Source organism: Lissotriton helveticus, chromosome 1_1 (assembly GCF_964261635.1).
Source record: "Lissotriton helveticus chromosome 1_1, aLisHel1.1, whole genome shotgun sequence".
Taxonomy (NCBI): domain Eukaryota; kingdom Metazoa; phylum Chordata; class Amphibia; order Caudata; family Salamandridae; genus Lissotriton; species Lissotriton helveticus.
The window spans coordinates 578,064,318-578,090,753 of NC_136057.1; the positions used below are offsets into that span (position 1 = coordinate 578,064,318).

Below are 26,436 nucleotides of genomic sequence, written 5' to 3' on the forward strand. Positions count from 1 at the left end.
CAAGTGTAAGAAGGTCATGTCTGGCTGAGGACAGGAAAACGTCTGTGGGGTCCCCATGGTTGGACCTCTGGAATGAGGAAACCACTCTGAGGTTTGGGTTGGATGGACAAGGAGGTAGCAGGCCTTGTATGAAATTGCCAGGGAGCCTCTCAGAGTCATGCTGATCCTTACTTAGTGGCCAGGGGAGGCGTATGACTGAATCGAAGTGTGGTGAAAACTTTCTTGGAATCTTTGCCTGAATTTTTATCACGTTCACATGCACAAACCTAGTTTCTAACCTACCCTGTTCTATTGTAGCAGGATTAAGGAAAGATTGATTCACCAGCCAGTCTTTATGGTTGCTGATTTGTCTGTTATGCACTTACACTACAAGTGGGAATTTGTGGGTCTTTATTCCGCCTCCTAAGTTAAATTGTAGCAGACAGCGTTATAAGATGAAATGGTGTTCGCCTTGGTGGTACTGACTGAATTAGTTGATCATAATGTTTCTCTCAGTGCAAGTGTCCCTCTGTTCGAATGTGGATCAATATTGGATGATAAGTAGGGACATACCGCATAATAAGGCCACAAACACAATAAAAGGTTCAGTGAAAGTCTAAAAAAATTATTCCCTTGCTCAAACCTATGCATGGCAGCGAGCAAGTAGGCTTAACTTAGGAGACACTAAGTAAGAGTCCTCAGTCAAATGTTTACCTTTGCACTGTCTCAAACTAATTGTTTCAGGACTAGTTTCTGAACGAATCGGTCCTGCAAGTCTAGACGACCAATTATGATGCTTATCAACATTGTTCGGTTGGACTCGCATTGACTTCAATGGGAGTCTGTGTTCTGAACGAGAACACAGGCTCACATTGAAAAAAGGGGTGGTTGTGGACAACCTAGCACCCTTTGGCAGGCAACCCATAATGCCGGCAACATTGTGCATGGCTGGGAAGAGGGGTTCCTTGGGTACCCCCATGGGCTACATTCGTACATCTCCAGGTGAAGGGACGCCCGCAACGGTCCCCCAAAGAATGATTCTGGCAGCCATTTCGAATCAGAATGGCTGCCCGAATTGGTCATCGTAACTGCACGTCTGGAAATAGTCCATAGAGGTGTACAATTCGACTCCAAAAGACTCAGGATGTCCGAATGCCTTTCAGAACCGATTTGGACTGCCTGCATGGTTTCCGGGCATCATAATTGGTGGTTGAGAAATCTGTACAATTTGTTCGAGAAAAAGTGTTCCAAATCAGATTGTGCAATACCGAATCCCATCCGGTGCCTTTCCTAACGACATCGTTATTGGACCCTCAGTCATTTTTCTGAAGCCTTTTCTCTCAACATCAAGTCAGGCTCCTCGTCAGGCCAGGTTTCGAGTCGACGACAGCAGCTTGGGTCACAACGAGGCCTTAATGAAATCCTGGAATTTTGGAGCTCTGGAGCTTTCAGCAGAACAATCCTGAAATCCAGGCTGGGTTACAGTTCGACGTTGTTGGCTTGACTCACGTCAATGAGTCGGTCACTTTGTGGAGCTTAGTAACAAAAATTCTCCAATCTTCTCCAAACCTTTGGATCTCCTTCCAGAAGGTCCTTTTGAGATTCCAAGTTGCCCAAAACACAAATACAAGGGTCAAGAAGCTCTGTGATGGTCTTTGGGATGATCGGACTACGTTTTTCACAATGCACCTGGCCAAATACTTAAAAGTCCACTGGGCGCACTGTAGGCTGGGGACTTCTTGGTGGAGATGGTGCAGGTGAGCTATGTTAACCTGTTGCTGCAGGTAATCTACTCCTTATGAAGCCAGACAAAGTCTTTAGGGCTGCAGTTCCAGATTGTGTAGCAGGTGCAGTCCTTCAGAGTGCAGTCCTTTGGGTGCCGATGATGGTTCCAGCAGTGCAGTCCTTCTCCTTGTTGTTTCATGCAGGGGATCTGAGTTGCCATGCAGCTCTCTCATATGTATTCATTGTTCCTAGGCATCAAGCAAGGTGGCATCCCTGACCCATGCGAGGAAGAGTTCCACCCTCAGTTATTGTCACTTCCTCCATAGTCTTTGCCCAGAAAGCACTCTTCTTCCATAATCAAAAATGGAGAAACTCTCTCCAGAAGGGGTAGTTCTGGCTAAGCCAACCCACTTGTATGGCTAAGATTCCTAACACTCCCCTTCCACTCCCTATACTAATCTCACTACTGGGGCTCCTGTCTGGCTGGGGGTGAATGTTGTGGGGATGAGCCTGTGCTGCCCTAAACTGTCATTCTCCCTTTGAAGACCAGTTTGGCTACTCCACCTCCATCCTGTCTTGTGCTCTGCAGGTTGCAGTTCTCCTTCCACAGGGAATCCTTTGCCTCCAATCAGGTCAATTTCCACATCATTAAGACAGCTTGGCTCAGCCTGGCAGAAGCTGGCCAATCAGGAAAGGGCAGCTGGAAGCAGGGCCGGACTGTCTACCGGGCAGTTTGGAATGCTGCCGAGCTGGGGGCTGATTTCATTCATGGAGACCTGTGTATGCTTCGAAATAATTAAAGCAAAACAAATTTTGTTTAGCACACGCAGGTCTCCATGAACGAAATCAGTCCCCAACTCAGCAGCATTCCAAACTGCCCGGTAGCCAGTCCGGCCCTGGCTGGAAGGCTGGATTTTGGTTTACAGAAAGGAAAGCTCTATAACTTATTTTCTGGGATATTTATAATAAATCTAACAATGGAAAATTGTTGAATGTATTGTAGCTATCATTTTTACCTCGTTTCTTCCAATAGTTATACTTATAAAACATTCCCATGTTTTCCTATGGAGCCATTGTTGTACTGCAATGGGGATAAATACAATTGGCACGTTGTCCCTCACCAAGGCATATAAAACATATTTTATAGTGTCCCTGCCTATAGTTACAATGAACCCCATACCTGTCACACCTAGGGGAGACATTAGGGGTGACCTATATGTAAAAATAAGATATTTGAGACTTTGGAAGTACTTTTCATTCCAAATTCGAATTTGCATATATTTATAATGTAAAGGCAGTCAGAAAGACAGAGTCGCCTTTAAAATGACAGCAGACAGTACAGTAGTACACAATTAAGTGTATTACCTCTACTGGGCTTCTAGACCTACTTATCCTATTATGTACTAAGGACTTACAGCTAGGCTGTTAGTACCAATTGAAACTAGACCTAATTACCATTTACCTTATAATCAGAGCACTGGCCCTGGGTCTGATAAGCAGAGCCCAGGGCATAGTCAGAGTCAGTTACCACCAGTGTCAATCAAATAATAGGGGTGATCATGGCAAAAAAGGGTGACTTTCTCACACCCGCTCACAATTATGTATTTTGTAAGAGAAAGCAAAGTTGTGATAAGTATTTCCTCTCCAAAGGTATTCTATTTAAAAAATCTTGTTTACATGTAAGCATTTTTCTTAGTGTTTAACTTCAGTAAATGACTACACTAAATGGATTATATTCTGGGGAGGGAGGGATTTGAAAATGAATAAACTGTTTTAGAAACTCACCAAGAGGTAGTTTTAACAGTAGCTTTGACTCTGCATGCTGCTACATAGAACCATATGTACCCCTTCATAGACTGTCTACCTCATTAATCATCTGTCTAAGTACTCCACTTTTTCTCACAAAGGAGTGCAGTCTGCTACCCTGCTACTTTCAGGCAGTCTGAGAGGAGGCCCTATGATGAAGCTTGTCATCTAAGGGTGGATGAGGGCTTTCATGGGCATAGACACATTATACATAGCCCCAATACTGTTCTAGGTGTCCAAAGGGACTTTAGAACACTAACAGCTACTGTGTTTGTGTTATATTTAGAAGATCATGTTTAGTCCTTTGGAAATTCTCTCCTGGACATCCATGAGTGATATTCTGTTCTTCAGGAACCAGAAAAGGGATAAACAAGAATTGTCCTGGCAACCTGTTTACTCCCTTTGAATGTTGAAAAATGTTTACATGTGTTTCAGACAGATCTGTCATGCAGGATGTGAAATTCCCTGCATATCATATGGAGCTCAGTGGAGTCATCTCTGCCCATTCATCTCAGTCTATCGTTTGCTTCAGGGTGGAATTTCACACCTCTTCATGGGCTGAGCACAGGCTGGGAGGAGGCCGTAGCTAATGCTAATTAGCCTTCTTGCAGTTCACACAGGGAAACAGTAACTTTCTAAAGCATACTTTTCCTTAATATTTATTATAACGCAAATTTACCATTAAATCGCATTTTTAATAACTAATAAAACTAGTGGTGAACTAGCTGGTTCTATTCCAGACATGCAGTATTAGTATTTTAATCTGTACTTTGTTTTTTACATAGGACAGCTAGACTTGCCACGGTGAAGATAGCTTTTAGGGTTGTGTGACTATACGGATGTGGAAACATACATTTTCTGAGTTCCACTTTTAAACACCATGCACCCTACCTTGTGGGCTGCAACGCTTATATGGGGGTGACTTACTAATGTTTAAAAGGGAAGTTTTTACCTTTTATAGAGGGTTCTTTTTTAATCAGGTAGCACTGCAGGTTTTACACTGCAGCAGTCAGGCTACAATGGTAGGCCAGAAGCCTTGTTTTCCTTTGTCATACTAGTGGATGGCACAAGAAGTGCTGCAGTCCACAGGTGACATTTTAACTTTTTATGCCAAAGGTGTATTTTTTTAACCATGTACTATGGCTTATAAGAAGTTAAATAATGTCCAACAATGTATTAACCAATTTCTACATGTTTTAGTAGTCAAAGCACATGCACAGGGCACTAGAGAGTGCTACAGTAGCAGAGTTTAAAAAACAGAAATAGAATTCTGCAAAACAATTGGGGTGATCACACAAAAAAGGACATTTTTATCCCACTATCCAGTAAAGTTCAAACTCAATCAGTTACAAATCGCCGAATTGTATCTGGAGAGGAATACAAAGGTTGAATTAGGTTGTTTTTTTCAGAACTTTGCCTGGTCAATATCTGGAAACAATTAAAAAAAACACTAAACTTGCTTGGCTAGCCAAGTACAGAACAACGTAATTTATTGTTGACTTTCATAATATTCTTTAATGTGAAATTCTAATATCCTTTGCCTTCTGACTGTGCCACCAAAGTGGCAATGCTAAATGATGTAGGATGGAGTCTTGGCGCTGAATCTATTTTCAAAACATGGTTAATGAAGTATTATCATAAATAGTGTGCCAACGTTTTGACCACAAGGAATGTAACCTGCTAGAACAGTTTGGATTCTGGAAGTAATAAAGATTTGGCAAGGCTGAATGATTGCCCAGAGAATCATATTTTGGTCTGAGAGAATGTTAGTGCTTCATCAACTGGAGTACCCAAAGCGTGTTCACGCTTTAATTGTTCAAAGGATTGATTTTAACTTATCTTAATTAAAATGCAGTCTTCAGCATATCCTTGGAATAAGAAATAATAGCAGAGTCCATGTCTCCTTTAAAGAAACAATGTAATTGAAAGGAGTTTTAGGTTTGGAAGCGATCTGAGAACATGCTGATCATATTTCACATTCACACACTCATGAACGTTGCCAAAAAGGAAACTAAGGTTGAGGTATTAGAGATTATGGCATGCTGGACATGGTGATTAGCCCGTTAAGTTAGTGTGTTAGTGTTTAAGAATAAAACAGTGTTCACTGGTTTATTAACTCTCCGCCTGCCTTGACGTAAGTTTGGAAGTACAGCAATGGGCAACAGTCATTTGTCGGGTGCCTGGCAATTTGTGCTCTTGATGTGGATTTCAGCTACCACTAGAGTATGTCCCCCAGTATTTGCATTTACTCATGTTTGTTTTCCCTCTGAATTCCCTTTCAGTCGAAACCTTAAGCCCTTAGTTTGTTCAAGGGTATTTGTTTGGTGCTGTGCCTATATCCTCCTTCAGGGTCAGTAAGGCCTCCTTCTCCTGTTCTCCTACCTATTTGCAAAGCCTGTTTTCTAGTCTTTCGAAGAAATCTTTGCAGTGTCCTTGGTAAGAGTACTAGTAAGCAAAATATTTGTGTAGTTCCTATAGCAGTAACATTGTTTTGTTCTTCTCCTAAGAGTACTAACATTTTGAATGTATGTTGTTTTAGGAGTGAGGGATTTCCATTAGAAACCATAAATGTATTTGGCAAACAGAGGTTCTCCAGTAGGTTCCTAACCTTGATATTTACCTCCATCTGAAACTCGAAGAGACTTCTGCACAGCTGTTAGCTTAATGTTAACAGTGTATAACTGCATATAAGTGTCACTCACAATGGGGGGGAGGGTTGGGATTATATCAGATTCAACCAACACTTGGACCCTGACAGTGCCAAGCCCAAGGCCATTCCTGCTCGACCTACGGAAGGTTGGTACTCAGTTGTCCTAGAGTTCATTGCTCTAACAATATGTTCATGGACTAAGAAGGCATAGCAAGGCCTGCTGGAATGTCCACAAACTACTGTTGCTTGGTTTGACCTGAACTCCCTTTCAACAGCAAACCTACCAAATTTCAAAGGGATGTAAAATGCTTAGTGAATACCCCACTGTTCTATATAACATGTTTTTCGCCAAAATGGTTTAGGTCCAAAACTGAGGCAGTCATTTGTTGATCAAGTAGGATAAAGTAGGTTGGGGCACCCAACACTATCTAGTTGCTGCCCTCCTCTTGATGCTTGCAAACTGGATTACAAATCGATTTTTGGAATGGGTGTGATTCAATTGAATTTGAGTAAAGCATGTATTTAGATGGCTTAGTCTTGGACAGGTTGTTGGCGGTCTTCTTATAAAGACAACTAGATTAGGCTGTGAAATATATTATTACTGCTAAACTCAGATGCACATATTAAAAATATTCAGAAGGGAACACATAAACAGGTTCAGTTATGTAATTGCAGGGCAGTGCACGTTCTTATGTTATGTGTCGGCTAAAAAACTTGTGAACAGTGATCCTAAAGCTATGATGCATGGGGATTGTCGGCCTCTCACTCTTTCCTTTTTGCCCATGATAGTCACAGGGAAGTATGATAACCTCTGCAATGAGTTTTGACCCAGCTCAAGTCTAATGAGAGAAGCATTGGAAAGCAAATTTCTTTGGATATATGTGCGTGCATGGGGTCTGGAACAGTTAGTTTTTTTGGGAGAGGTGCCACAGAGTCCAAATTAAACCATTTCATTAAATTCTCGGACAACACTTGTCTATAAGGAACACCGTATATGACTGGGTTTGTGGGCAGTTCTATGTTATCCAAACAGCCGAGAATTAAAAGCATGTTTGTTGTTGGTAGAAATTTCCATTCCGGATGTGTGAGCTGATACTGACTTGGCGGCCAGGGGATAGTGCAGGTCATGGCCCGAGGTCAACGAGCCCTTCCCTTGGGATCGAGGGGAAATATGTTCTGTAATAGGATTAAGAATGTGAGAAAGAGCTGTTGCACCCTTTCTGCTAGCTTCTTAACTTTATCCCACTAGCAGTGGTCGTGAGGTTTAATATGGCTCCGCTCGCAGCCTTGGGCACGAGGCTGAACATAAAAACCTTCACTATTTCAGTCAAGCGATTTAGGGCCATATGTATCAAGCCAAATTGACTTCGCAAACGCCGAAATTCGCAGATTTTGAGAGTTTCCATGTGGATACTTTTTCATATTTTTCATCCTCTCTGAGCCTTGCCGGATTTTGCTGTCTCTGGATTTTTGTGAGTTGTTCGCACCCCCTCTAAGCTCACGCTCTCTCCTAGGTTCTGGTGCACACTCACGGTGTCATAATGGCTCATGATGCAAACAACGTTAAATCTTCTGTCACCGGAACGAAGCCTAAACGTCTTAAAAATGTCCCACCTTCCCCTATTCATACCTCTCCAAACCCAGTTTTGGACTCCATCTTAGAGGAAGTGAGGGGTCTTCAGCCTTTCATGGCTGCTACTAATGAGAAACTCAAGCAAATTGAAGAACGGTGGGGCATTATGGAAGGCAAGGTTTTAAATCTAGAACAACATGTCAGTGACATTCAGGATGTCTCCTCTAAGATACCTCTACTGGAAAAAGAGATCCAAAAGCTGAAGCTTCACACCGAGGACCTTGAAAATCGAAATCTTAGGAACAACCTACGCGTTTATGGTGTTCCGGAAAATTTGGAGGGGTCTGATATAGTGTCCTTCATACGGAAATTCCTACATGAACTTTTGGACCTCCAATCGTCGTCTCATCCTCTTAACATCCAGAGGGCACATCGCTTAGGTCATGTCATCTCCAATTCGTCTAAACCTCGTGGTATTATCATTCGTTTTCTTGAATTTACTGAACTCATGACTGTTCTGAAGGCTGCAAGACTCAAACGTCATCTCATATGGTCAGGTCATAACATTTTTATCTCTCAAGACCTTTCAAACGCTACGAATGCTCGGCGGAAGGAGTTTTTGAATCATCGTCCTCAAATGCGACAATTGAACATTCAATATGGTATCCTCCATCCTTGTTTCTGCAAGATCACCCATAATGGCCGTACACGCACGTTTGATGATCCTCAGAAGCTCCACGCATATCTCCAAAGTGTTTCCTCATCTAACATGGACACTAATGTTTGATATTTTTCATCATACTGCAATGCTCTACTGTTGCTGTTCTGTTTTACTTTGACTCCCTTCAATGTTTCCTTTTTGCATCAGTCTTTCCTTGAGATTTTGCCGTATTCTCCTGCTTTCTAATATTTGATACTTTTCATCCTCCTGAATGTACCTATCTTGCGATTATGTTTTATTATGGCTCCTGCTCAGTCATTTCCTTTATACGTCGTCCTTTCTTTGAGGCTCCATCCTTTCACCTGTTATTCTAATTCTTTTTTCCTTCCTTTCTCCTTGTCTACTGCTCGCTGGAGTCCGTATTCTCTTTGGCGTCTCTAGTCTCCCGATGTCTTGTTTTCCTCTTCCTTCTCAGACCAGGCACTTCTGCGTGGATCTGTTTATTCACCTTTTCCTTCTCGTCTATCTCTTTCATCTCCTCTTCCTAATTTGCTTTCTCCCTTTCTATATTCCTTTCTTGGCTTGTCTGCTATTCTATTATCCTCTCCCTACTCATTCTCTCTTTCCTCTTTCTTTGTTTATATTCCTCATGTTATTCGGTACTTTATATCTGGGTGCATTTTTTATAGTTGTTCTTATTGTGTTGGATATTTTCTTCATGTGTCATGCTTTTCATTTTTGTCTTTTCATTTGTACCTATTCTCCTGCAGTGTATCAACTCCACGTGTATTTCCCCTCCATTGCCTTCCGTCATGTGTAAGTTCGTCACGTGGAACGTTCGAGGTCTTTGCCATCCTGTCAAACGTCAAAAGGTATTGTCTCACTTATCCAAACTTCATTCACAAGTTGTTTTTCTTCAAGAGACTCACTGTTCTGATGTGGAATCAGCCAAGCTAAAACGACAGCGGGTGGGTCAGGTTGTATTTTCTCCTGCTGTCTCCAAAAAAGGGCGTGTTGCTATCTTATTTCATAAAGGTCTATCTGTTCAAATTTTCTCTTCTCAACATGATGATGAGGGTCGTTGGGTAATGGCTAAGGTTGTGATTCAGAACAAAACATTGGTTTTGGTTAACATTTATGGTCCTGTTCGCCCTGACCCCAACTTTTGGAATAATATTAAAATTCTCCTTTCCTCCATAGATTGCCCAAATATTGTACTGGCTGGTGATTTTAACCAATGGCTTGATCCCTTTTCCGATAGACTCTCCTCTAGCAAATTTCACCCTGACAAAACCCATAAATGTTTCCACTCTGCCATTGCCTCTCATCCCCTCTATGATGTATGGAAAACGTGTAATCCTGACTCCCTGGAATATACCTTTTTTTCAAATGTTCATCAGACCCGCTCCAGAATTGATTACCTTTTGGTTAGTAAATCCCTGCTCCCTTCCATCCAAACATCCGAAATTGGTTCCATTTTTATCTCTGATCATGCTCCTGTTCATGCAGTCCTTGATCTTACCCTTACTTCTTCCAAATTTAGCCGTTGGAAGTTCAACACTTTTCTTCTGTCTGACAATGTTTTTGTAAAAGAAGTTACTGTCTTTATTAACGAGTTTTTCACGCTAAATAACCCATCAGACACCTCTATCCCTACCACTTGGGACGCTTTTAAAGCGGCCCTACGTGCTTTCATTATCTCATATGTCTCTAAAAAGAAGCAACTTAATAGAACTAAATATGAGGACCAACTCAAGAATATCAAACATCTTGAGCACATGTATTTTTCCTCCAAATCTCCTGATGCCCTTCAGAACCTCATAAAGGCAAAAACTGAGTTGAATAAAATCACTACCGTGGAAGCTTGCAACGCTTTACTCAAAATTAAATCTAAATTCCCATGGGGGCCAAAACAAGGCTGGTAAAATGTTAGCAAATTATCTAAAAATCAAATCTGAACGTAAGAATCTAGGTCCTATTTTTAATGACTCTACCAACAAACTGGTTACGTCAGATGAAGATATTGCAGAAGTTTTCCATAATTATTACCAAGCCCTTTACACCGATGATACCTGTCCTTCTGCACATAATTTCTCGTTCTTTGACGGTTTACCCCCATCACCGTCACTTCCTGATGAATTTGCCCAATTGGAACAACCTATTAGCCCTCAGGAAGTCCTTCGAGCAATTAACTCTCTCAAAAAATCAAAAGCTCCAGGGCCGGATGGATTACCCCTCGAGTTTTATTCTAATTTTCATGCCATATTTGTACCGAAACTGTTGCAACTTTTTAATTCCTTCATCACTGATGCAAAGGCCTCTGGCTCCTTCATGGATGCCCTAATTATTATCATCCCTAAACCCGATAAAGACCACTCTCAATGTAAAAATTATTGTCCTATATCCCTGATTAATTATGATTGCAAATTTTTTGCTAAAATCCTGGCTTCCCGTCTAGATTCCCTTATTCCGCTTTTGATTAAAACTGACCAGGTTGGTTTTGTGAAGGGTAGACTTGCCGCTGATAATGCCCGTATGTTTTGTAATGTTATTTCCCACAGTAAAAATTTCAAAGACCCATTAGCAGCCTTATCTTTAGATGCTGAGAAAGCCTTCGATCGTATTAATTGGCAATTTATGTTCCGTACGCCTCACTGGTTCGGTTTTGGTCCCACTTTTATTTCTTTGGTTAAACTATTATACTCCTCCCCTAGAGCCAGTGTTTTTGTTAATAACCAATTTTCTAGATTTTTTAACTTAACTCGTGGTACAAGACAAGGATGTCCTCTCTCCCCGTTATTGTTTATCCTATGTCTTGAACCATTTTTGGAAAGAATTCGAACCAATCCTAACATTAATGGTTTCAAACTTACTTCTATTGAAACGAAAATCTCCGCTTATGCGGAAGACATTTTGATTTATATGGCTAACCCTGTCACCTCTCTCCCTCCCTTTCTAGCTGAAGTTCGGTTATACTCTTCCATTTCTGGATACAAACTTAACCTATCTAAAACAGAAGTTCTGCCATTAAATTCTGTCTGCTATCAATATGTGTTGAATTCTACTGATTTCACATGGTGTCCCTCCAAAATCAAATACCTTGGAATTTGGTTTTTCTCTTCCCTTACTGACACACTCAAACTCACATTTGCTTCCCTCACACAGAAACTCCAATCCTTACTCAATCTCTGGTCTCCTTTATTTTTGTCTTGGTGGGGTAGACTTGATACTATTAAAATGATGATCTCACCTCATGTACTTTACACTGTCTCTATGCTCCCTATAAAAATACCCAATTCTTACTTCACTCGCCCTTGGCCTGGTCGCCCCCACACCCCCCGCCTGCTCCTCCTTAGCTGCTGCCTGAGCCTCGCACTGCACGTCGCCCCAGCCGCAGAGCCGCCCCAGCGCCGCCCCAGCCACCGCAGGGCCGCCGCCGAGCCCCCAGGCTTTTCCCGCCGGTTTCCCACGAGACCCCGCCCCCCCGCCCGCCGATTGGTTCCCGCGCTCCCCGCAGACCCTCCCTCCCGGCTCCCCTCTTATGACGCCCCCAGAGCGAGCGCGCAGCGGACGCGCGCAGTGGGAGCACCGATTGAGCGCCGAAGGTGCGCCAAAGGTAAGCCCGTCTACGCCCGTCCGCGCCTGGACCGCGCCCAGTGCCAGGACCCCTGGCCCCCGCAGACCCCAGCCCACCCGCCGGACGTACGACGCCGCCACCCTCAACGCACTCAACACCGGCCGAACCCCTGGATGCTACCGAGCCACCCCGAGACGCACCCACGGACCCTTCACCTGCCAGCCCTGCAAGTTCACCTGCATCCGGACCTGCACTGCACCAGCGCCCACCAAGCCGAACACCAGCAGCAACCACCTCAAGTGCATCCTGCTCAACACCCGCTCCGTCCACAGACACGCCGTCCAACTCTGGAACCTCCTCGACACCACAGCTCCTGACGTCGCCTTCCTCACGGAAACCTGGATGAACGAATCATCAGCGCCCGACATCGCCATCGCCATCCCAGAGGGCTACAAGATCATCCGGAGAGACCGCGACAAACAGACTGGAGGAGGTATCGCCATCATCCACAGGAACAGCATCCGCATCTCGACCAACACCGACGACACCCTGACAACCGCCGAACTCCTGCACTTCCAGATCCACACCGACCCCAAGACCACCCTCAGGGGCACCCTGATCTACCGACCCCCGGGACCACGCACTCAATTCAGCGAAGACATCGCTGACTTCATCAGCCCGCATGCCCTCCCCTCTGCCGACTACATCCTCCTCGGGGACATCAACTTCCACCTGGAGAACAACAACGACCGCAACACCACCACCCTGCTTGACAACCTCGCCACCCTCGGACTCAAGCAGCTGGTGACCACCCCCACCCACCTCGCCAGACACACACTCGACGCCGTCTTCTCGTCCAGCAAAGACATCACCTTCAGCCACGCCACTGGACTCCACTGGACGGACCACAGCTGCATCCACTTCACCTTCAGAAGAACCACGGTCCACCACCACCAGCAACAGGCTGCACGAAGAAGCTGGAACAAGATCACAGCCGACCAACTCGCCGCATCCCTGAGCCAGCACCCTCCCGCCAGCTCAGCGAACCCCAGCCAAGCCGCCGACAACCTCACGAAATGGATCTGCACCTGCACGGACGAACTCGCCCCTCTGAGGACCCCGCCCAGCAGACCCGGAAGCAAGAAGGCCCCGTGGTTCACCGACGAACTCAAGAGCTCCAAGAAGAACTGCCGTGCCCTCGAGAAAGCCTGGAGAAGAGACCCAACACCGGACAACATGACCACCCTCAAGCTCGCCACCCGAAAGCACCATCAATTGATCCACGCCACCAAGAAAACAGCATTCAAGGACCGGCTGGACAACAACGCACACAACAGCAAGGAACTCTTCAACATCGTGAGAGAGCTCTCCAACCCCAACGCCGGAATCAATGACATCACCCCGTCGCAAGACCTCTGCAACTCCCTCGCCTCCTACTTCCACAACAAGATCGCTGACATACACAACAGCTTCAGCACACAAACAACGCTCCCCACGACCGCACCAACGCCCCCCACCACCACCCTCAACGCCTGGACAACGATCAACCTCGAAGACACCATCCGCACGATGAACTCCATCCACTCCGGATCTCCAACCGACCCCTGCCCTCACCACGTCTTCAACAAGGCCGACGCTGTCATCGCACCCCACCTGTGGGACATCATCAACACCTCCTTCGACACCGCCACCTTCCCTGAGAGCTGGAAGCACGCCGAACTCAGCGCTCTACTAAAGAAACCAACGGCGGACCCCACCGAACTCAAGAACTACCGCCCCATCTCGCTCCTCCCGTTTCCAGCCAAAGTCATCGAGAAGACCGTCAACAAGCAACTGGAAGCCTTCCTCGAGACGACTGGATCCCTCGACCCATCTCAGTCAGGCTTCCGGGCCAACCACAGCACCGAGACCGCCCTCATCGCTGCCACCGACGACATCCGAACACTGCTGGACAACGGAGAAACAGCGGCCCTCATCCTCCTGGACCTCTCCGCGGCATTCAACACTGTCTGCCACCGCACCCTAGTGCAGCGCCTCAGCAACGTCGGAATCGAGGAGAAAGCACTGGAATGGATCACCTCCTTCCTCGCCGGAAGGACACAGAGAGTCCGCCTGCCCCCATTCAGATCAGAAGCCACGGAAGTCATCTGCGGCGTTCCCCAAGGCTCCTCGCTCAGCCCCACCCTCTTCAACGTCTACATGAGCCCCCTTGCAGCCATCGCACGCCAACACAACCTGAACATCATCTCCTACGCCGATGACACCCAGCTGATCCTCTCCCTGACCAACGACCCCGCCACCGCCAGAGCCAACCTACACGAAGGGATGAAAGACGTGGCCGAGTGGATGACGACCAGCCGCCTGAAACTGAACACAGACAAGACGGAAGTCCTCATCCTGGGCTCCTCACCCTCCGCCTGGGACGACTCCTGGTGGCCCCCCGCCCTGGGCAACGCACCCAAACCAACAGACCACGCACGCAACCTGGGCTTCATCCTGGACTCCTCCCTCTCCATGACCAGACAAGTCAACGCCACCTCCTCGTCCTGTTTCAACATCCTGCGCATGCTACGTAAGATCTTCCGGTGGATCCCCACCGAGACCAGGAAGACGGTCACCCAGGCCCTCGTCACCAGCTGACTGGACTACGGCAACGCCCTCTACGCCGGAACCACCGCCAAGCTCCAGAAGAGACTCCAGCGGATCCAGAACGCCTCGGCGAGACTCATCCTCGACGTCCCCAGACGAAGCCACATCTCCAGACACCTGAGAGACCTGCACTGGCTCCCGATCAACAAAAGAATCACCTTCCGGCTCCTCACCCACGCACACAAAGCCCTACACAACCAAGGCCCGACCTACCTCAACAGCCGCCTCAACTTCTACGCTCCCAAACGCCATCTCCGCTCGACCAATCATGCCCTCGCAGCCGTCCCCAGCATCTGCAGAGCGACAACAGGAGGAAAGTCCTTCTCCCACCTGGCTGCCAAGACTTGGAACTCCCTCCCGACCGACCTACGCCTGACCCAAGACCACCTCTCCTTCAGGAAGAAGCTCAAGACCTGGCTGTTCGAGCAGTAGCGGACCCCCCCCCCCCAAAGCGCCTTGAGACCCTCCGGGTGAGTAGTGCGCGGTATAAATGCCTATGATTGATTGATTGATTGATTGACTCGTATAAATTCTATTTGCTCTAAATTCCTATGGAACAACAGACATCCTCGCATTGCTTTACACAAACTCATTCGCCCTAAGAATGAAGGGGGTGTCCGTTTTCCCAATTTCAAACTTTACCACTCTGCTTTCCTGATTAAACAATCCTTTTCTCTAGCCTATGACTTTGCGGATGCTCCGATACCCAGGTGGATTGCTTTTGAACGCTCACTATTAAAGGATTTCTCGTTTCAACATATTGTTTTTATGTCCAACTGCTCTTTCCTGTCTAAGCACCCGGTTCTTAAGTACTCCCAAACCCTACTTCAAGCCACTTTTTCTAAAGATCTTTCACTTATTCAATGTTTTTTGTCATCCATTGTATGGTATAACAAATTCCTCAAATACAAGGGCAAGTCTTTTTATTATAAACACTGGAAAGAGAAGAATATTTTATTTTTCCATCAATTTTTCTCGAATAACTCTCTTATCCCTTTTCATGACTTGCAAATTCTATATCATTTACCTGCAACTTGTCTCTCAGAATATACCAATATTACAGCTGCAATTCAGTCTTACTTGTCCACCCTCTCTGCTCCTGACACCTTACCATCTTTCTCTCCCTCTACTCCCCTATATCCTTTATTTTCAATACAACAACCTAAAGCTGCCCTTGTTTATAACATTTTGTTATCAAATGTTATTGATAGATCTAAGTCACCTATTGAGAATGTCTGGGAAACTGACTTATCTGTTTCTTTATCTATTGCTGTATGGGATCGTTTATGGTCCAAATTGTTTAAAGTTTCTATTGCTGCACGCATTACCCAATCACTCTTTTTTATTTATCATAGAGCTGTTATTACGCCTGTTAGTATTTCTAGGTTTTCACCTTCAGCTTCTTCGTTATGCTGGCCATGTTCTTTAGTGCAAGGCACACTTAAACATCTTTTATATGAATGTTCTTCTGTTTTCTCCTTTTGGAATTCTGTTTGGAATATTTGCATGCAAATATTTATTTGCTCATCTTCGTTGTCATTTTTGAACGTGTTTCTTGGTTCTGTTTCAACTGATATCGATATTGTACCATCTAATGCTAGACTGCTTGATCTTTTTATTGCTGTTGCTTTTAAAGTAATTTTATCCTGTTGGAAAGATAACTCCAAATTATCTGTTGTCTCCTGGTGGAATTTCATATGTGACGAACATAGGATTGCTATCGCTTCATCCCCCTCTGTCTCCCTAAAAATTAAATCTGATCTTCTTTGGCTTCCCTTTACTTCCTATCTTTCATCTAAATCTCCCAATTGATTACCTCGTTATCTTTCCATTCACTACATATCCTTTTCTTATTCCTTTCATAGATCCCTTTTTATCTTTTTCCTCTTTTTGCCTCTTTTTCTGCTCCTCCCTTCTTCTCTTTCTTCTCCTTCCAGTCTTTTCTTTTCTTTCCTTTTCTTATACTCTTTCTCTGTTTTACTTTTCATTTCACATATGCCTTATGTTTTATATCGTTTATGTTTTTTTTTTTTACTTATTCCACTATAAGGCTTTGTATTGTGTTTCTTAAAACCTAATAAAAATTTCTTAAACTGAAAAAAAAAAAAAAAAGAATTTGCTGAGTAGTTTTGAGAGTACTGGAATAGTATTGCAAAGTATTGTCTTTTGTTGAAATGATGTGCGTATCTATCAACTATTTTTTTCCTTTATTGTTAATAAAGACAATTAATATATATGATGCCTATAAGGAAATCAATGTCACGGAAACCTTTTCACTCTGCACTACCCGTTGTATACAACTACAAATTTCAAGCACTCTTTGAAAATATTTCTCCATTGTGTGATTGCAGACGAATCACTCAAAAATTTGAGAAAAACTTCTGAAATAAACTGGACGAAGGAAAGACCCTGGCCACCAGAAGTTACAACATAGATGGTCAAATTATTGATTTATAGTAAAAATATGAGATATGTATTTTAGATTCCCCATCCTGGTGCTTTTGGTAACTAATCATATGTCTCTTTACAGGAAATGGTGGCACCAAAATGATTGTTTAGTCATACAGAGCGATGTAGGACAGAACCACCCATGCCACTACCATGCATGCAATTACCTCACAGATATTACAACACAATGCCTCTACCACTCATTGCCTTTACAAAGCGTCTTTACCACACATGTGCCTTTACCATGCATACCTTCACCACTTATACCTTAACAAAGAAAATGTGAGTATATATCAGGTGAGTTAAAAACCACATGGGGCCTCATTTACAACAAAGCCATTTTGCTGCATTTAGGTGCATCTTTTTTTAAAGCACAGGGATGTGTCATAATTACAACAATATGAGGCATCCATGTGCTTTTCCCTGTGCTGGCACACAATTGGCTGCCATGTGCCAACGCAGGCACGCTTGCACCATCGTGGCTGGACTTATCTGCTATTCCACTTTTAACACTCTCGTCAGATAAACATATCACAAAACAAGGCGGCAGCAGAGTAACACTGTGTACTGTACCTTCTGTCCTGGTTTAATGTAAGCCTTGACATGCTTAAGGACTGGCTTCAGGTTACTTTCATAGCGGACGCACAAATCATGAATTTTTATTTCACCATTTTGCGGCCAGTCTTCCGGAACTTGTGAAAGGTCTGAAATCAAAACGAAAGTTTACACTCATAAGTCACATAATTAAAGCATTAAAGCATTAAATTTGGCAGGACTTATGATCTTTGTTTTGTAACTTTTTCAGTATGCACCTGAAACTCCCATCTGAGTGAGAATGGAGAAAGCGTAATAAAATGTAGGACAAGCTATAGCAATTAAGGACAGAATTAAAAATGTGAATAAAACTGGGTCTGTGCTGCAATTAATATTTATCCAGCTCAGTCCTAACAAGTTCAGACAGCCACTATTGTGGTAAAGATTTACCACTAAATTGAAGGCATGAGAAATGCACGTTTTTTACCACGACTATTACATTGCTTTAGACCCTGTCACCAGTGGAACTAATAAACACAAATGAAGGTCCAACCCACATGAGACATGTCTCTGCTTGTGATTTCAACTACCACACAGATTGGGGAAGCACTCCTGCAGAAGATCCACATCTACAACTAGTAAAGAGGAAGAAGACGAGGGATACCATATGTGGAGAAGCCATTGATCTTGGGTGTGGGAGCATTGCCTCGGTGACTGAATGTAACTATAGACAAATGATACGAATCAGATTCTCCAAGTTGGTCGGGGACCTGGTCTAATTGCGTAAAAGCATAATCCTGGAATGACCACCGGTAGCCAGATGTTACTTTTTAGGAGTGTTTTACCATATCTTCATAGATTGCATGCTACCACTACAGGTTATAAGTCTGAAATGACAAATAAAACAGCCTATTGGTGGTGGATGAAAGGTCAAACCCATGTCCCTCAATTCCAGTGCACATATGAGTCAGATATGACTCCACTGCTGCACGATGTGGTCTTAAATTGTAGTAGTGGGTCTGCTAGTAGCCGGCGTTCCCGTGTGCACTGTTGTTGTCAAGTGCGTGACCCGGACCCCCCGGCTCCCATGTTAGGCCAAGAAAGGACAACGTACGAGACAGACCTGCTCACCCCCTTAGTAGCTTGATAGAAGCAGCCAGGCTTATCCCCAAGGCACGAGTGTTCAGTATGTGCAACCTCGCCCACAGCATTCCCAATGAAGTCACCACAAATAAACTCCACACGAGTTTGTATAAAATGAGTATCCTTTGCCATGGCAAGTAAACACCTTAGTTACTATCGCAGAATTCCTATTCTTATTCCGCCCGTCTCTTAATCACTTCATTGGTTCTCACAGAAAATGCCATGGCATTTTCTGTGAGAACCAATGAAGTGATTAAGAGACGGGCGGAATAAGAATAGGAATTCTGCGATAGTAACTAAGGTGTTTACTTGTGATTTATTTTGCTTCAACTTGAGAGAGATATGAACTTGTCTTGATAAAGATGGAAAAAATGTTTTAATGACCCATCGAAACGCGTCGACGCCACATGAATATGCTCAATCTACTAACTTAGCACTGTGAGAATATTAACAACAATGGAATTTATCTAACAGTGCAAGTACAACGGTGCAGCAGTAGATGTGTCAACTGTAAAAGACTGACTATAGCAGTCTGATTGTAGAACTCTCTTGACTGTGTGTTTTTAAAGAATTTACTGTTGTTGATTCACTACTTCAGTGTTGTTTTTATTATTGATTAGATTGATAGGCCTATGTATTTTTATGAAATTTTTGTCATGTGTAATAAATAATTTTGTACAATTTTACTTTTTGTGGGAGTCCTTACGATATATATGGCACAATCTACTGGTGTGTAAGGGGAGTATATCGGTAGAGTGGAATGTGAGTGAGATTTGTTGATGTATGGTATCTAGTGCAGTTAAGAAAAAGTTTACCCTACGGGATTTCTTTTATTTCACTGTTTAAGTGCCCTAGTCCCACGGGTTAAGTAAGGGGCCCCTCTTATCTTCTAACTCTTCAATAGTGCCTGGACTGCACTGCGACACGCACCCCTTGCTTGACCCGAATCTCGGCTCTCTTTCACAATGTCCACAATCCACAGGCGCTCCAACACCTGTAGCAGCACCAAGACACGCACCCTGCGCGTCAGAGTCTTGATTCGCTTTGGGTGCCCGTGATCACCTTAGGCACCCCTTTGGAGGTCTCAGGCTGCCACGACATGGTCCCACCACCGCGCCACTTGAGACTTCCTGGAAACTTTTATGTTCCTGTGCTTCCGAACAGGGAGCCAGCTCACCTTGGGCACTTGGGGGTGAGGACGCAGCACACAGCAAAGTCCTGCTCAGGAAGAAGTGGGGGACACGACCCACTGCAGCGCCCCTTCAGTCTCTCCTCAATCAAGAGCTACAAACTGCCCACAAGCCTCAGATCATGAAGCAAGGGTCAAGTGTCTCCTGCAGCCTATTCAGCAACTCTTCCTAAGCCTGGATCTCCAGTGGGTACTCGTCTTCAACATTTTCAGACTTCCAGGATGGTCCAGGGCTTTCTCGTAAGTGGCGAATCAGCTCCTCATGCATGACAGCGCCATCATCAGGCAGTGATGCACTTGTCTCTTAGCCAGTGCTTAATTTAAGCTGCTGGTTTCCAGTGCTTGGAACTGGCACTTACTTGCCAACACCAGCATTTATTACATTCTGCCACAAGGTGGCATTGTTGTCTCATACAGTGAAAAGTATGATAACAGTTATTTATGAATTCAATACACATTCAAAGTTATTAATACCTGCTGCCCAGCCCCACTTATAGCTTTGGGGGCCTGAAATTGTCTGAATTCTCACATTTGTAGTAGTGCGATGGCTGGTATTTGTATAGGTACCGTCAGTAGCAGCGCTGGCAGGGGAAATGAGCATGGACGTCGATTCAACAAAATGCCAGGGGTAGTGGAAGTAACATCACACTCTGTGACCCCTCCCCTCAGGACTTCACAGGAAGCAACCTTACATTACCTTTAAACCTGATGACATAACATGAAGTCACGTCATTTGACCTATGACACATGATATAGTAAGTGACATCACTTAACTTCAAAAACACCTACAATATATGCAAGAATAACTAAATATACAGAACAAATACTAGAGCAAATAAACTCCACTCGAGTTACCAACCATAAATTAAATAAGTTGGTGCCATGGTAATGAAGATGTGTGAACGTGGTTGACCAAGGCAAGGTAATCATCGACCATCAGTACAGCACTAACACCTGCTCAGGCAAAATCATTATATTCCCACAAATAGTCTCACAATCCCTATTACATCTTCATAGGAATATCTGTGCAGGCTCTCCTACTCAAGACTAGTCTTTACACAAGTGGCAGGTCCATTCAGTTCACAAAGTATGCCAAATTCTGTGGGTTCTGCTTCTAACAACTGACTGTGTGCTGAAGACAGTGGGGTGTCTATTCTAGCAACATTGTGCTTAGTTTAATCAATCAATCAGTCAATGGCGTGTAAAACACGACTACCCACCCGTAAGGGTCTCAAGGAGCCAGGTGGGGGAGAGCTACTGGTCCTTCAAGGCGCTATGGTTCAGCCGAAGAGCCGGGTCTTGAGATCCTCCCTGACCTGGGGTAGTGACGATGATTGCCTGAGGTGACTGTGTTGTGTAGCATAGACGTACAGACAAAGTATTCTAATAATTGTGATACCTTTGTTTTACATATACTTGTACTTGGCATGTGTATAGTACACTCAATATCATTGTTTGGATTTAGTAATAAAAGTAGTTTTTGATGCGTGCAATCCTGTGCCTTTTCTCTGGGAATTGCAGCTATGACTACATGCCTGTTTCAAGGTGTCTGCAGCGAACATTTAGCATATGGAGCTATAGTGCCACAAAGTTATAGAAATGTTATCAGAATAGGGTTCTCGGACTAGAAATGACGTTTTTCTCACTCAGATTTATCTAAATTGGAAATATTTATCAATTGGGTGCAGTGGCATTGCATGGATTGAAAAGTTAAATGTGTTTTTTGAGAGATTTTTTATTATAGTGCATAACGGCCTTAAGATAGATGGTATGTTCATCTGAATTAATGTAAACAATGTGAAATGTCTATGTGCTTTAAGAAGAAACATTGTAGCCAGGTTGCTTTGCACTGTAGGAAATAGACTGGTTCTTCTCTAACGGTATTCCCCTTCATATGATATTCATCGATAATTCAAAAAGGTTTTCATAAAATAGGCAAGAAAAGGAGCGAAACTGTGTACAGAGATACACAAATGTACTTCTAGAAATATACTTTATATTTTAAAAAATCATCCAATGCCAAGCTGAACGAAAACATTTATTATTTGCCAGCTGGAATGTCCTCCTTGGCTCTGACTTTAAGAAAAATGTGACTACACTATTAGTCTTAATATTTTGAGTATCCACCCACCCCTACATTTTTTATTTGCTAACTCCCTTTTCATATATATGTTAGAACTCTTCGTGCCAACACGAAATAAATTATAGATACTTACATTTAAACCCTAAGCTGTGGAGCACCAATTGCTATTTAATGTATGTAAAAATTAAGTAAATCATCATGTGTCAACTTGCATTTCCTTTAACAGTCTATCATACTGAATAAAGGCAGAAGGGAGCAACGACTGACCTGCTCAAGACCCAGTGGTTTGTCTTTTGAAGTCTCTGGCTCAAGCTGACAGCTTGTCCTCAATGGCATCTGCACAGATACAGCTTGTGGCTTTCAGCCACTAATACAGGCAAAGACAAAGTCACAGCCATGTAAGTAAGTAAGTAAGTAAAGTTTTATTTTTGTTACGGTACTCTTACGAGGACCACAAATCAAATATACATTTATACATTCCGTATTAATACATTTTCAATGAGATTTTCAAAAACTTAAAAATTCTGTAACAAACGAATTCATTAGGGGGGCTTTTACATAGTGATAAAAAGTCTTGTGAGCTAGTGATCCTGCAGGACCGGTAGATGGGCATAAGACATGTTGACCTTGCATTTACAATTTCTGCATTAGGGCATATAAAAAATAAGTGTTCCAAATTTTGGTTGCCTCCTTGACAAAGGGTACAAAGGGCAGAGCTGTCAGGCCTCCAAGAGGAAGTGAAGGTTTGTACAGGAAGTGTTCCAAGGCGCAACATCATGATTGCACGCCTTGCGCCATGTTGAAGAGTATACTCTAGGTAAGGCTGACGTTGTTTGTATTCCTGCGAGGCTACATAAAATTTATATGACGATAGACTATTACAATGAAAGTGATCAATCTCGTAGCTCAATTTGGGAGTGAAGTTTTTTAGAAAAAGTTTGAGTTGAGCTGGTGACCACGTAGACAAAATTTCCACATTGACTTTTGCAAGCTGTAGAGCCTCTCGCATATTTTTAATAAAGGTAGTATGAGTAGAGCTACTCTCGAATGTTTCTACTTTTAGCAATCTTCTTAAAGTACCTTCTTTTGAAAGAAGAAGATTATGGGCCCACCTTATGATGCTCGCTATAGCTGTAGCATATGCGCTCGTGATGGTGCATTCCAGTCTCAATGCCTGTACTGGGGTAGATGTTGAAATCTTCAGTAGTTTTTTCAATATTCTTCCTTCTGTTAAATCCATATATGACCATTGATTTAGAGGAATATATTCCGATGCATAGGACAGGACCGGTGTGATTTTAGCTCGATAGACTTGAATCAGTGCAGAGAAATGTCTATGTCCAGTGGCCGAATATAAGCGTGACAAGGCCCCAGCATGCAGATCACTTTTTCTTTTCAGGTGGTTGATTTGATTGATGTTACTCATGTTTTGTGAGAAAATTCTACCCAGATATGTATACTCCTTTACTTGTTCTAGTTTCTCACCTCCCAGCTTCCATTCGTACCGTACCCTTTTCTTCTGCTTTGAAAAGGCAACCACTTTTGTTTTGTTCGTATTTGGAATTAGGTAATTTTTCCTTGAGTACTTATATAAAATATCTAAAAGATTTTGTAATCCGAAAGGTGTTAGGTCAAACATGACTATGTCGTCTGCATACAGCAGGGAATGGATATATTCAGTGGCTATCTTAGGAGGAGTACATATCCCTTGCTGCAGTTGGGAAGGTAGTTCACTTAAATACAGTGAGAATAAAATTGGAGCCAAGAGGCACCCTTGTTTCAGGCCATTTGATGTTCGTATTACCTTCGATAGGCCCTTGTCACTTCCCATTTGGACACGGCACCAGGTGTCACTGTGTAGATTCACTATCAGGTGTAATAGCTGCTCCGGGATCCCCATTATTCTCAATTTTAACCACAGGGTCGGTCTATCCACTCGATCGAAGGCTGTCGAGTAATCAATGAACGCTGCGTAAATAGTTTGTTTTTTCCCTGTTGCGTACTTATCTAAAATAGTTTGGAAGATTGCTACATTGTCAGTAACAGAATGGTGTGGGCGAAATCCGGACTGAAATTTAGGAATTAGACCTAATGAAAAAGCCCAATTTTTCAGCCTATCCAGGATTTCTGCTGCAAAAATCTTCCCAGCAGCGTCCATGAGGGCAATTTGCCTATAATTTCCCGGTGTGTTTCTTTTTCCTTTTTTGAAGATCGGGATTATGATACTTCCTTTCCAGGAATTTGGCATTTGACCACTGTCAAATACATAGTTAAATAGCGGCGAGAGCACCGTTCCCCACTCTTTATGGTCAATTTGGTAGACCTTGACAGGTATCTGATCGGGGCCAGATGCACCTGTGCTCCTTGCCTTCCTAATATTCATAGAGACTGACACTGCCGACGTTTTATTGATCTTAATATCTTTAGTTTCCACGTTTTCTCCTCCCACTTCTTCATTTTTAATATATTGATTCTGTTTGTATAGCTCGTGTAGGTATATGTCCCAGTTTTCTTCTGATACAGGTGTAGCCTCCAGCTTTTTTTTGGATCCTGTCATTGTTGCGATCAGTGACCAATATTTACGCTGGTTATTATGTTTAACTGCTAGCTGAATTTCAGTCCAATTAAAGTCCTGCTTCAGTTTTTTTCCTTTAGTTTTTTCTCGTCGTATTTGATTCTTTAATCTATTGATTTCCTTTTTGTTTACTGACGAGAATTCCAGATACTGGGCACGTATCAGTCTATTGATTTGTTTTACGACTGGTTGATTCCAGTTTTTATTCTTGTTTTTCCATTTTCTTTTTGCTGGTCTGTGGTATTCTAGCTTACTTTGCAGAGCTTGTTTGAGATTATTCGTTAGATGTTCAAAGTTCTTTACAGGGTCATCTGAATATATGTTGGTCAATATATTGGTTTCAGTAATTAGTTGGCGCAGATATTCCAGATTTTCTGTCCCCCAGTAAATGCGACGCCTAGTTGTGTTTACTTCCGTTTTTTCTGTAAGAAATAATGGCAGGTTATAAAAAGAGGACGGTGCAATCCAGTGGGTTGAAAGGTTTAAAAAAGCGTGATCACTTTCTGCAGTGAATATTATCGAAAGTTGACTCATTTGTTCTTTTCCTTCTGTTCCGCATATAAAGTAATCAATAGTTGAAGGAGATCCATTTCCTTGCCGTGTGTATGTTGCTGGTATATCACCATTGATGTTACCATTTAATATAATCCCATTAATGCCAGAGAGAAAAGCTAGTAGTGCGCGTCCCCTCTTATCCGATTTAGTTCCTTTTGGGAATTCAGGGAGTGATGGTTCCAGAGATTCCTCTTTGAGGAGACGAGCCCATTTCTTTATCTCGCAGTTAGAAATTTTAGCATTCAAGTCCCCCATTATGAGGTATGGCAAGTGAGATTGATCATCAATTATATGGGTGATAATTTCCATTAGGCGGTCAAACAGCAAATCATTATTATTACTGCTGGGAGGTGCGTAAATATTGAAGAGTAATATTTTTTCTAGTTTGGCTGAAGCATGGGTTCTAAGGGATACTTTTAAACATTGTAGATTGTCTGTGTTTGTGTTAATTATTTCCTGTGACCAAGAGTGATCTTCTTTTAATAATATTGCCAGACCACCCTTGGCGTGTCCCCTTCTTGATCTTTTTGCCAATGTTTCGTATACATAGTATCCTCTTTGAGTAAAGGTATTGATTAACCATGTTTCCTGGAGGGCGATGATATCAGGGGAATTTTTTATTGCATGTTTCATTTTTATATCAGTTTCCCCTGCCAGGTTCCAGGACAATAGCGTCAGACCTTTGCTAAACTTCGCGTTGTTGTGAATTTACCATTTTTTGCTGTTTAAGGTTTCTGATAACCATGCCCATGATTTTATTGAGTTCTCATTGTTACTAAAGGTGGAATTCCGAGACCAGACTGACCTCTCTCCTTGAATTACTTGTATTTTAAGTAGATCTTTCCTCATAGTACTTGATGCTAGGTCTCCCCGATTAGAACTGTTGTTTTCTTTTCTTCTGTGGGTTTGTCCTAATATCCCATTATTTGAGTTGTTGGTTTTAAAATCTTCCACCGAGATTACATCATAGCCATTTTTGTGAAGAATTTCCTTCTCTCTGATTATTATTCCAGGCAAAACCGGTGAATAAAAGGATACCTGTACTAGTTTGTTATTTTCTTTTATTGGAAACAGAACTAAGTCAATTTCATTGCTGGTCAGAGATTTCAAGGATGGAATTTCATGTAATAGATTAATGATTTTACCGCGATTAAACGGCTCCTTATCTGAAGGAAATAGCTCTTCAATAGTTATGTGTTTGGATGGATTTATTTCCCATGATTGGAAATTATTGTCATATGATTCTTTTATGACCATGTTATTTTGCGATGTAGGTCTATTTTCTATCG

At 43.1% G+C, this 26,436-nt stretch overlaps 1 protein-coding gene across 6 annotated transcripts in view; it reads right to left on the minus strand.

The window, feature by feature from the left end:
• ABCC9 (ATP binding cassette subfamily C member 9) overlaps nucleotides 1–26,436 on the minus strand; it is a 1,243,587-nt gene that overhangs the window by 163,130 nt on the left and 1,054,021 nt on the right. For all 6 annotated transcript variants that reach the window (XM_078674078.1, XM_078674076.1, XM_078674073.1 and 3 more), the window contains one exon: nucleotides 17,642–17,772. In XM_078674078.1, the coding sequence (XP_078530204.1) occupies nucleotides 17,642–17,772 (131 nt within the window). The remainder of the gene's footprint in view (nucleotides 1–17,641; nucleotides 17,773–26,436) is intronic.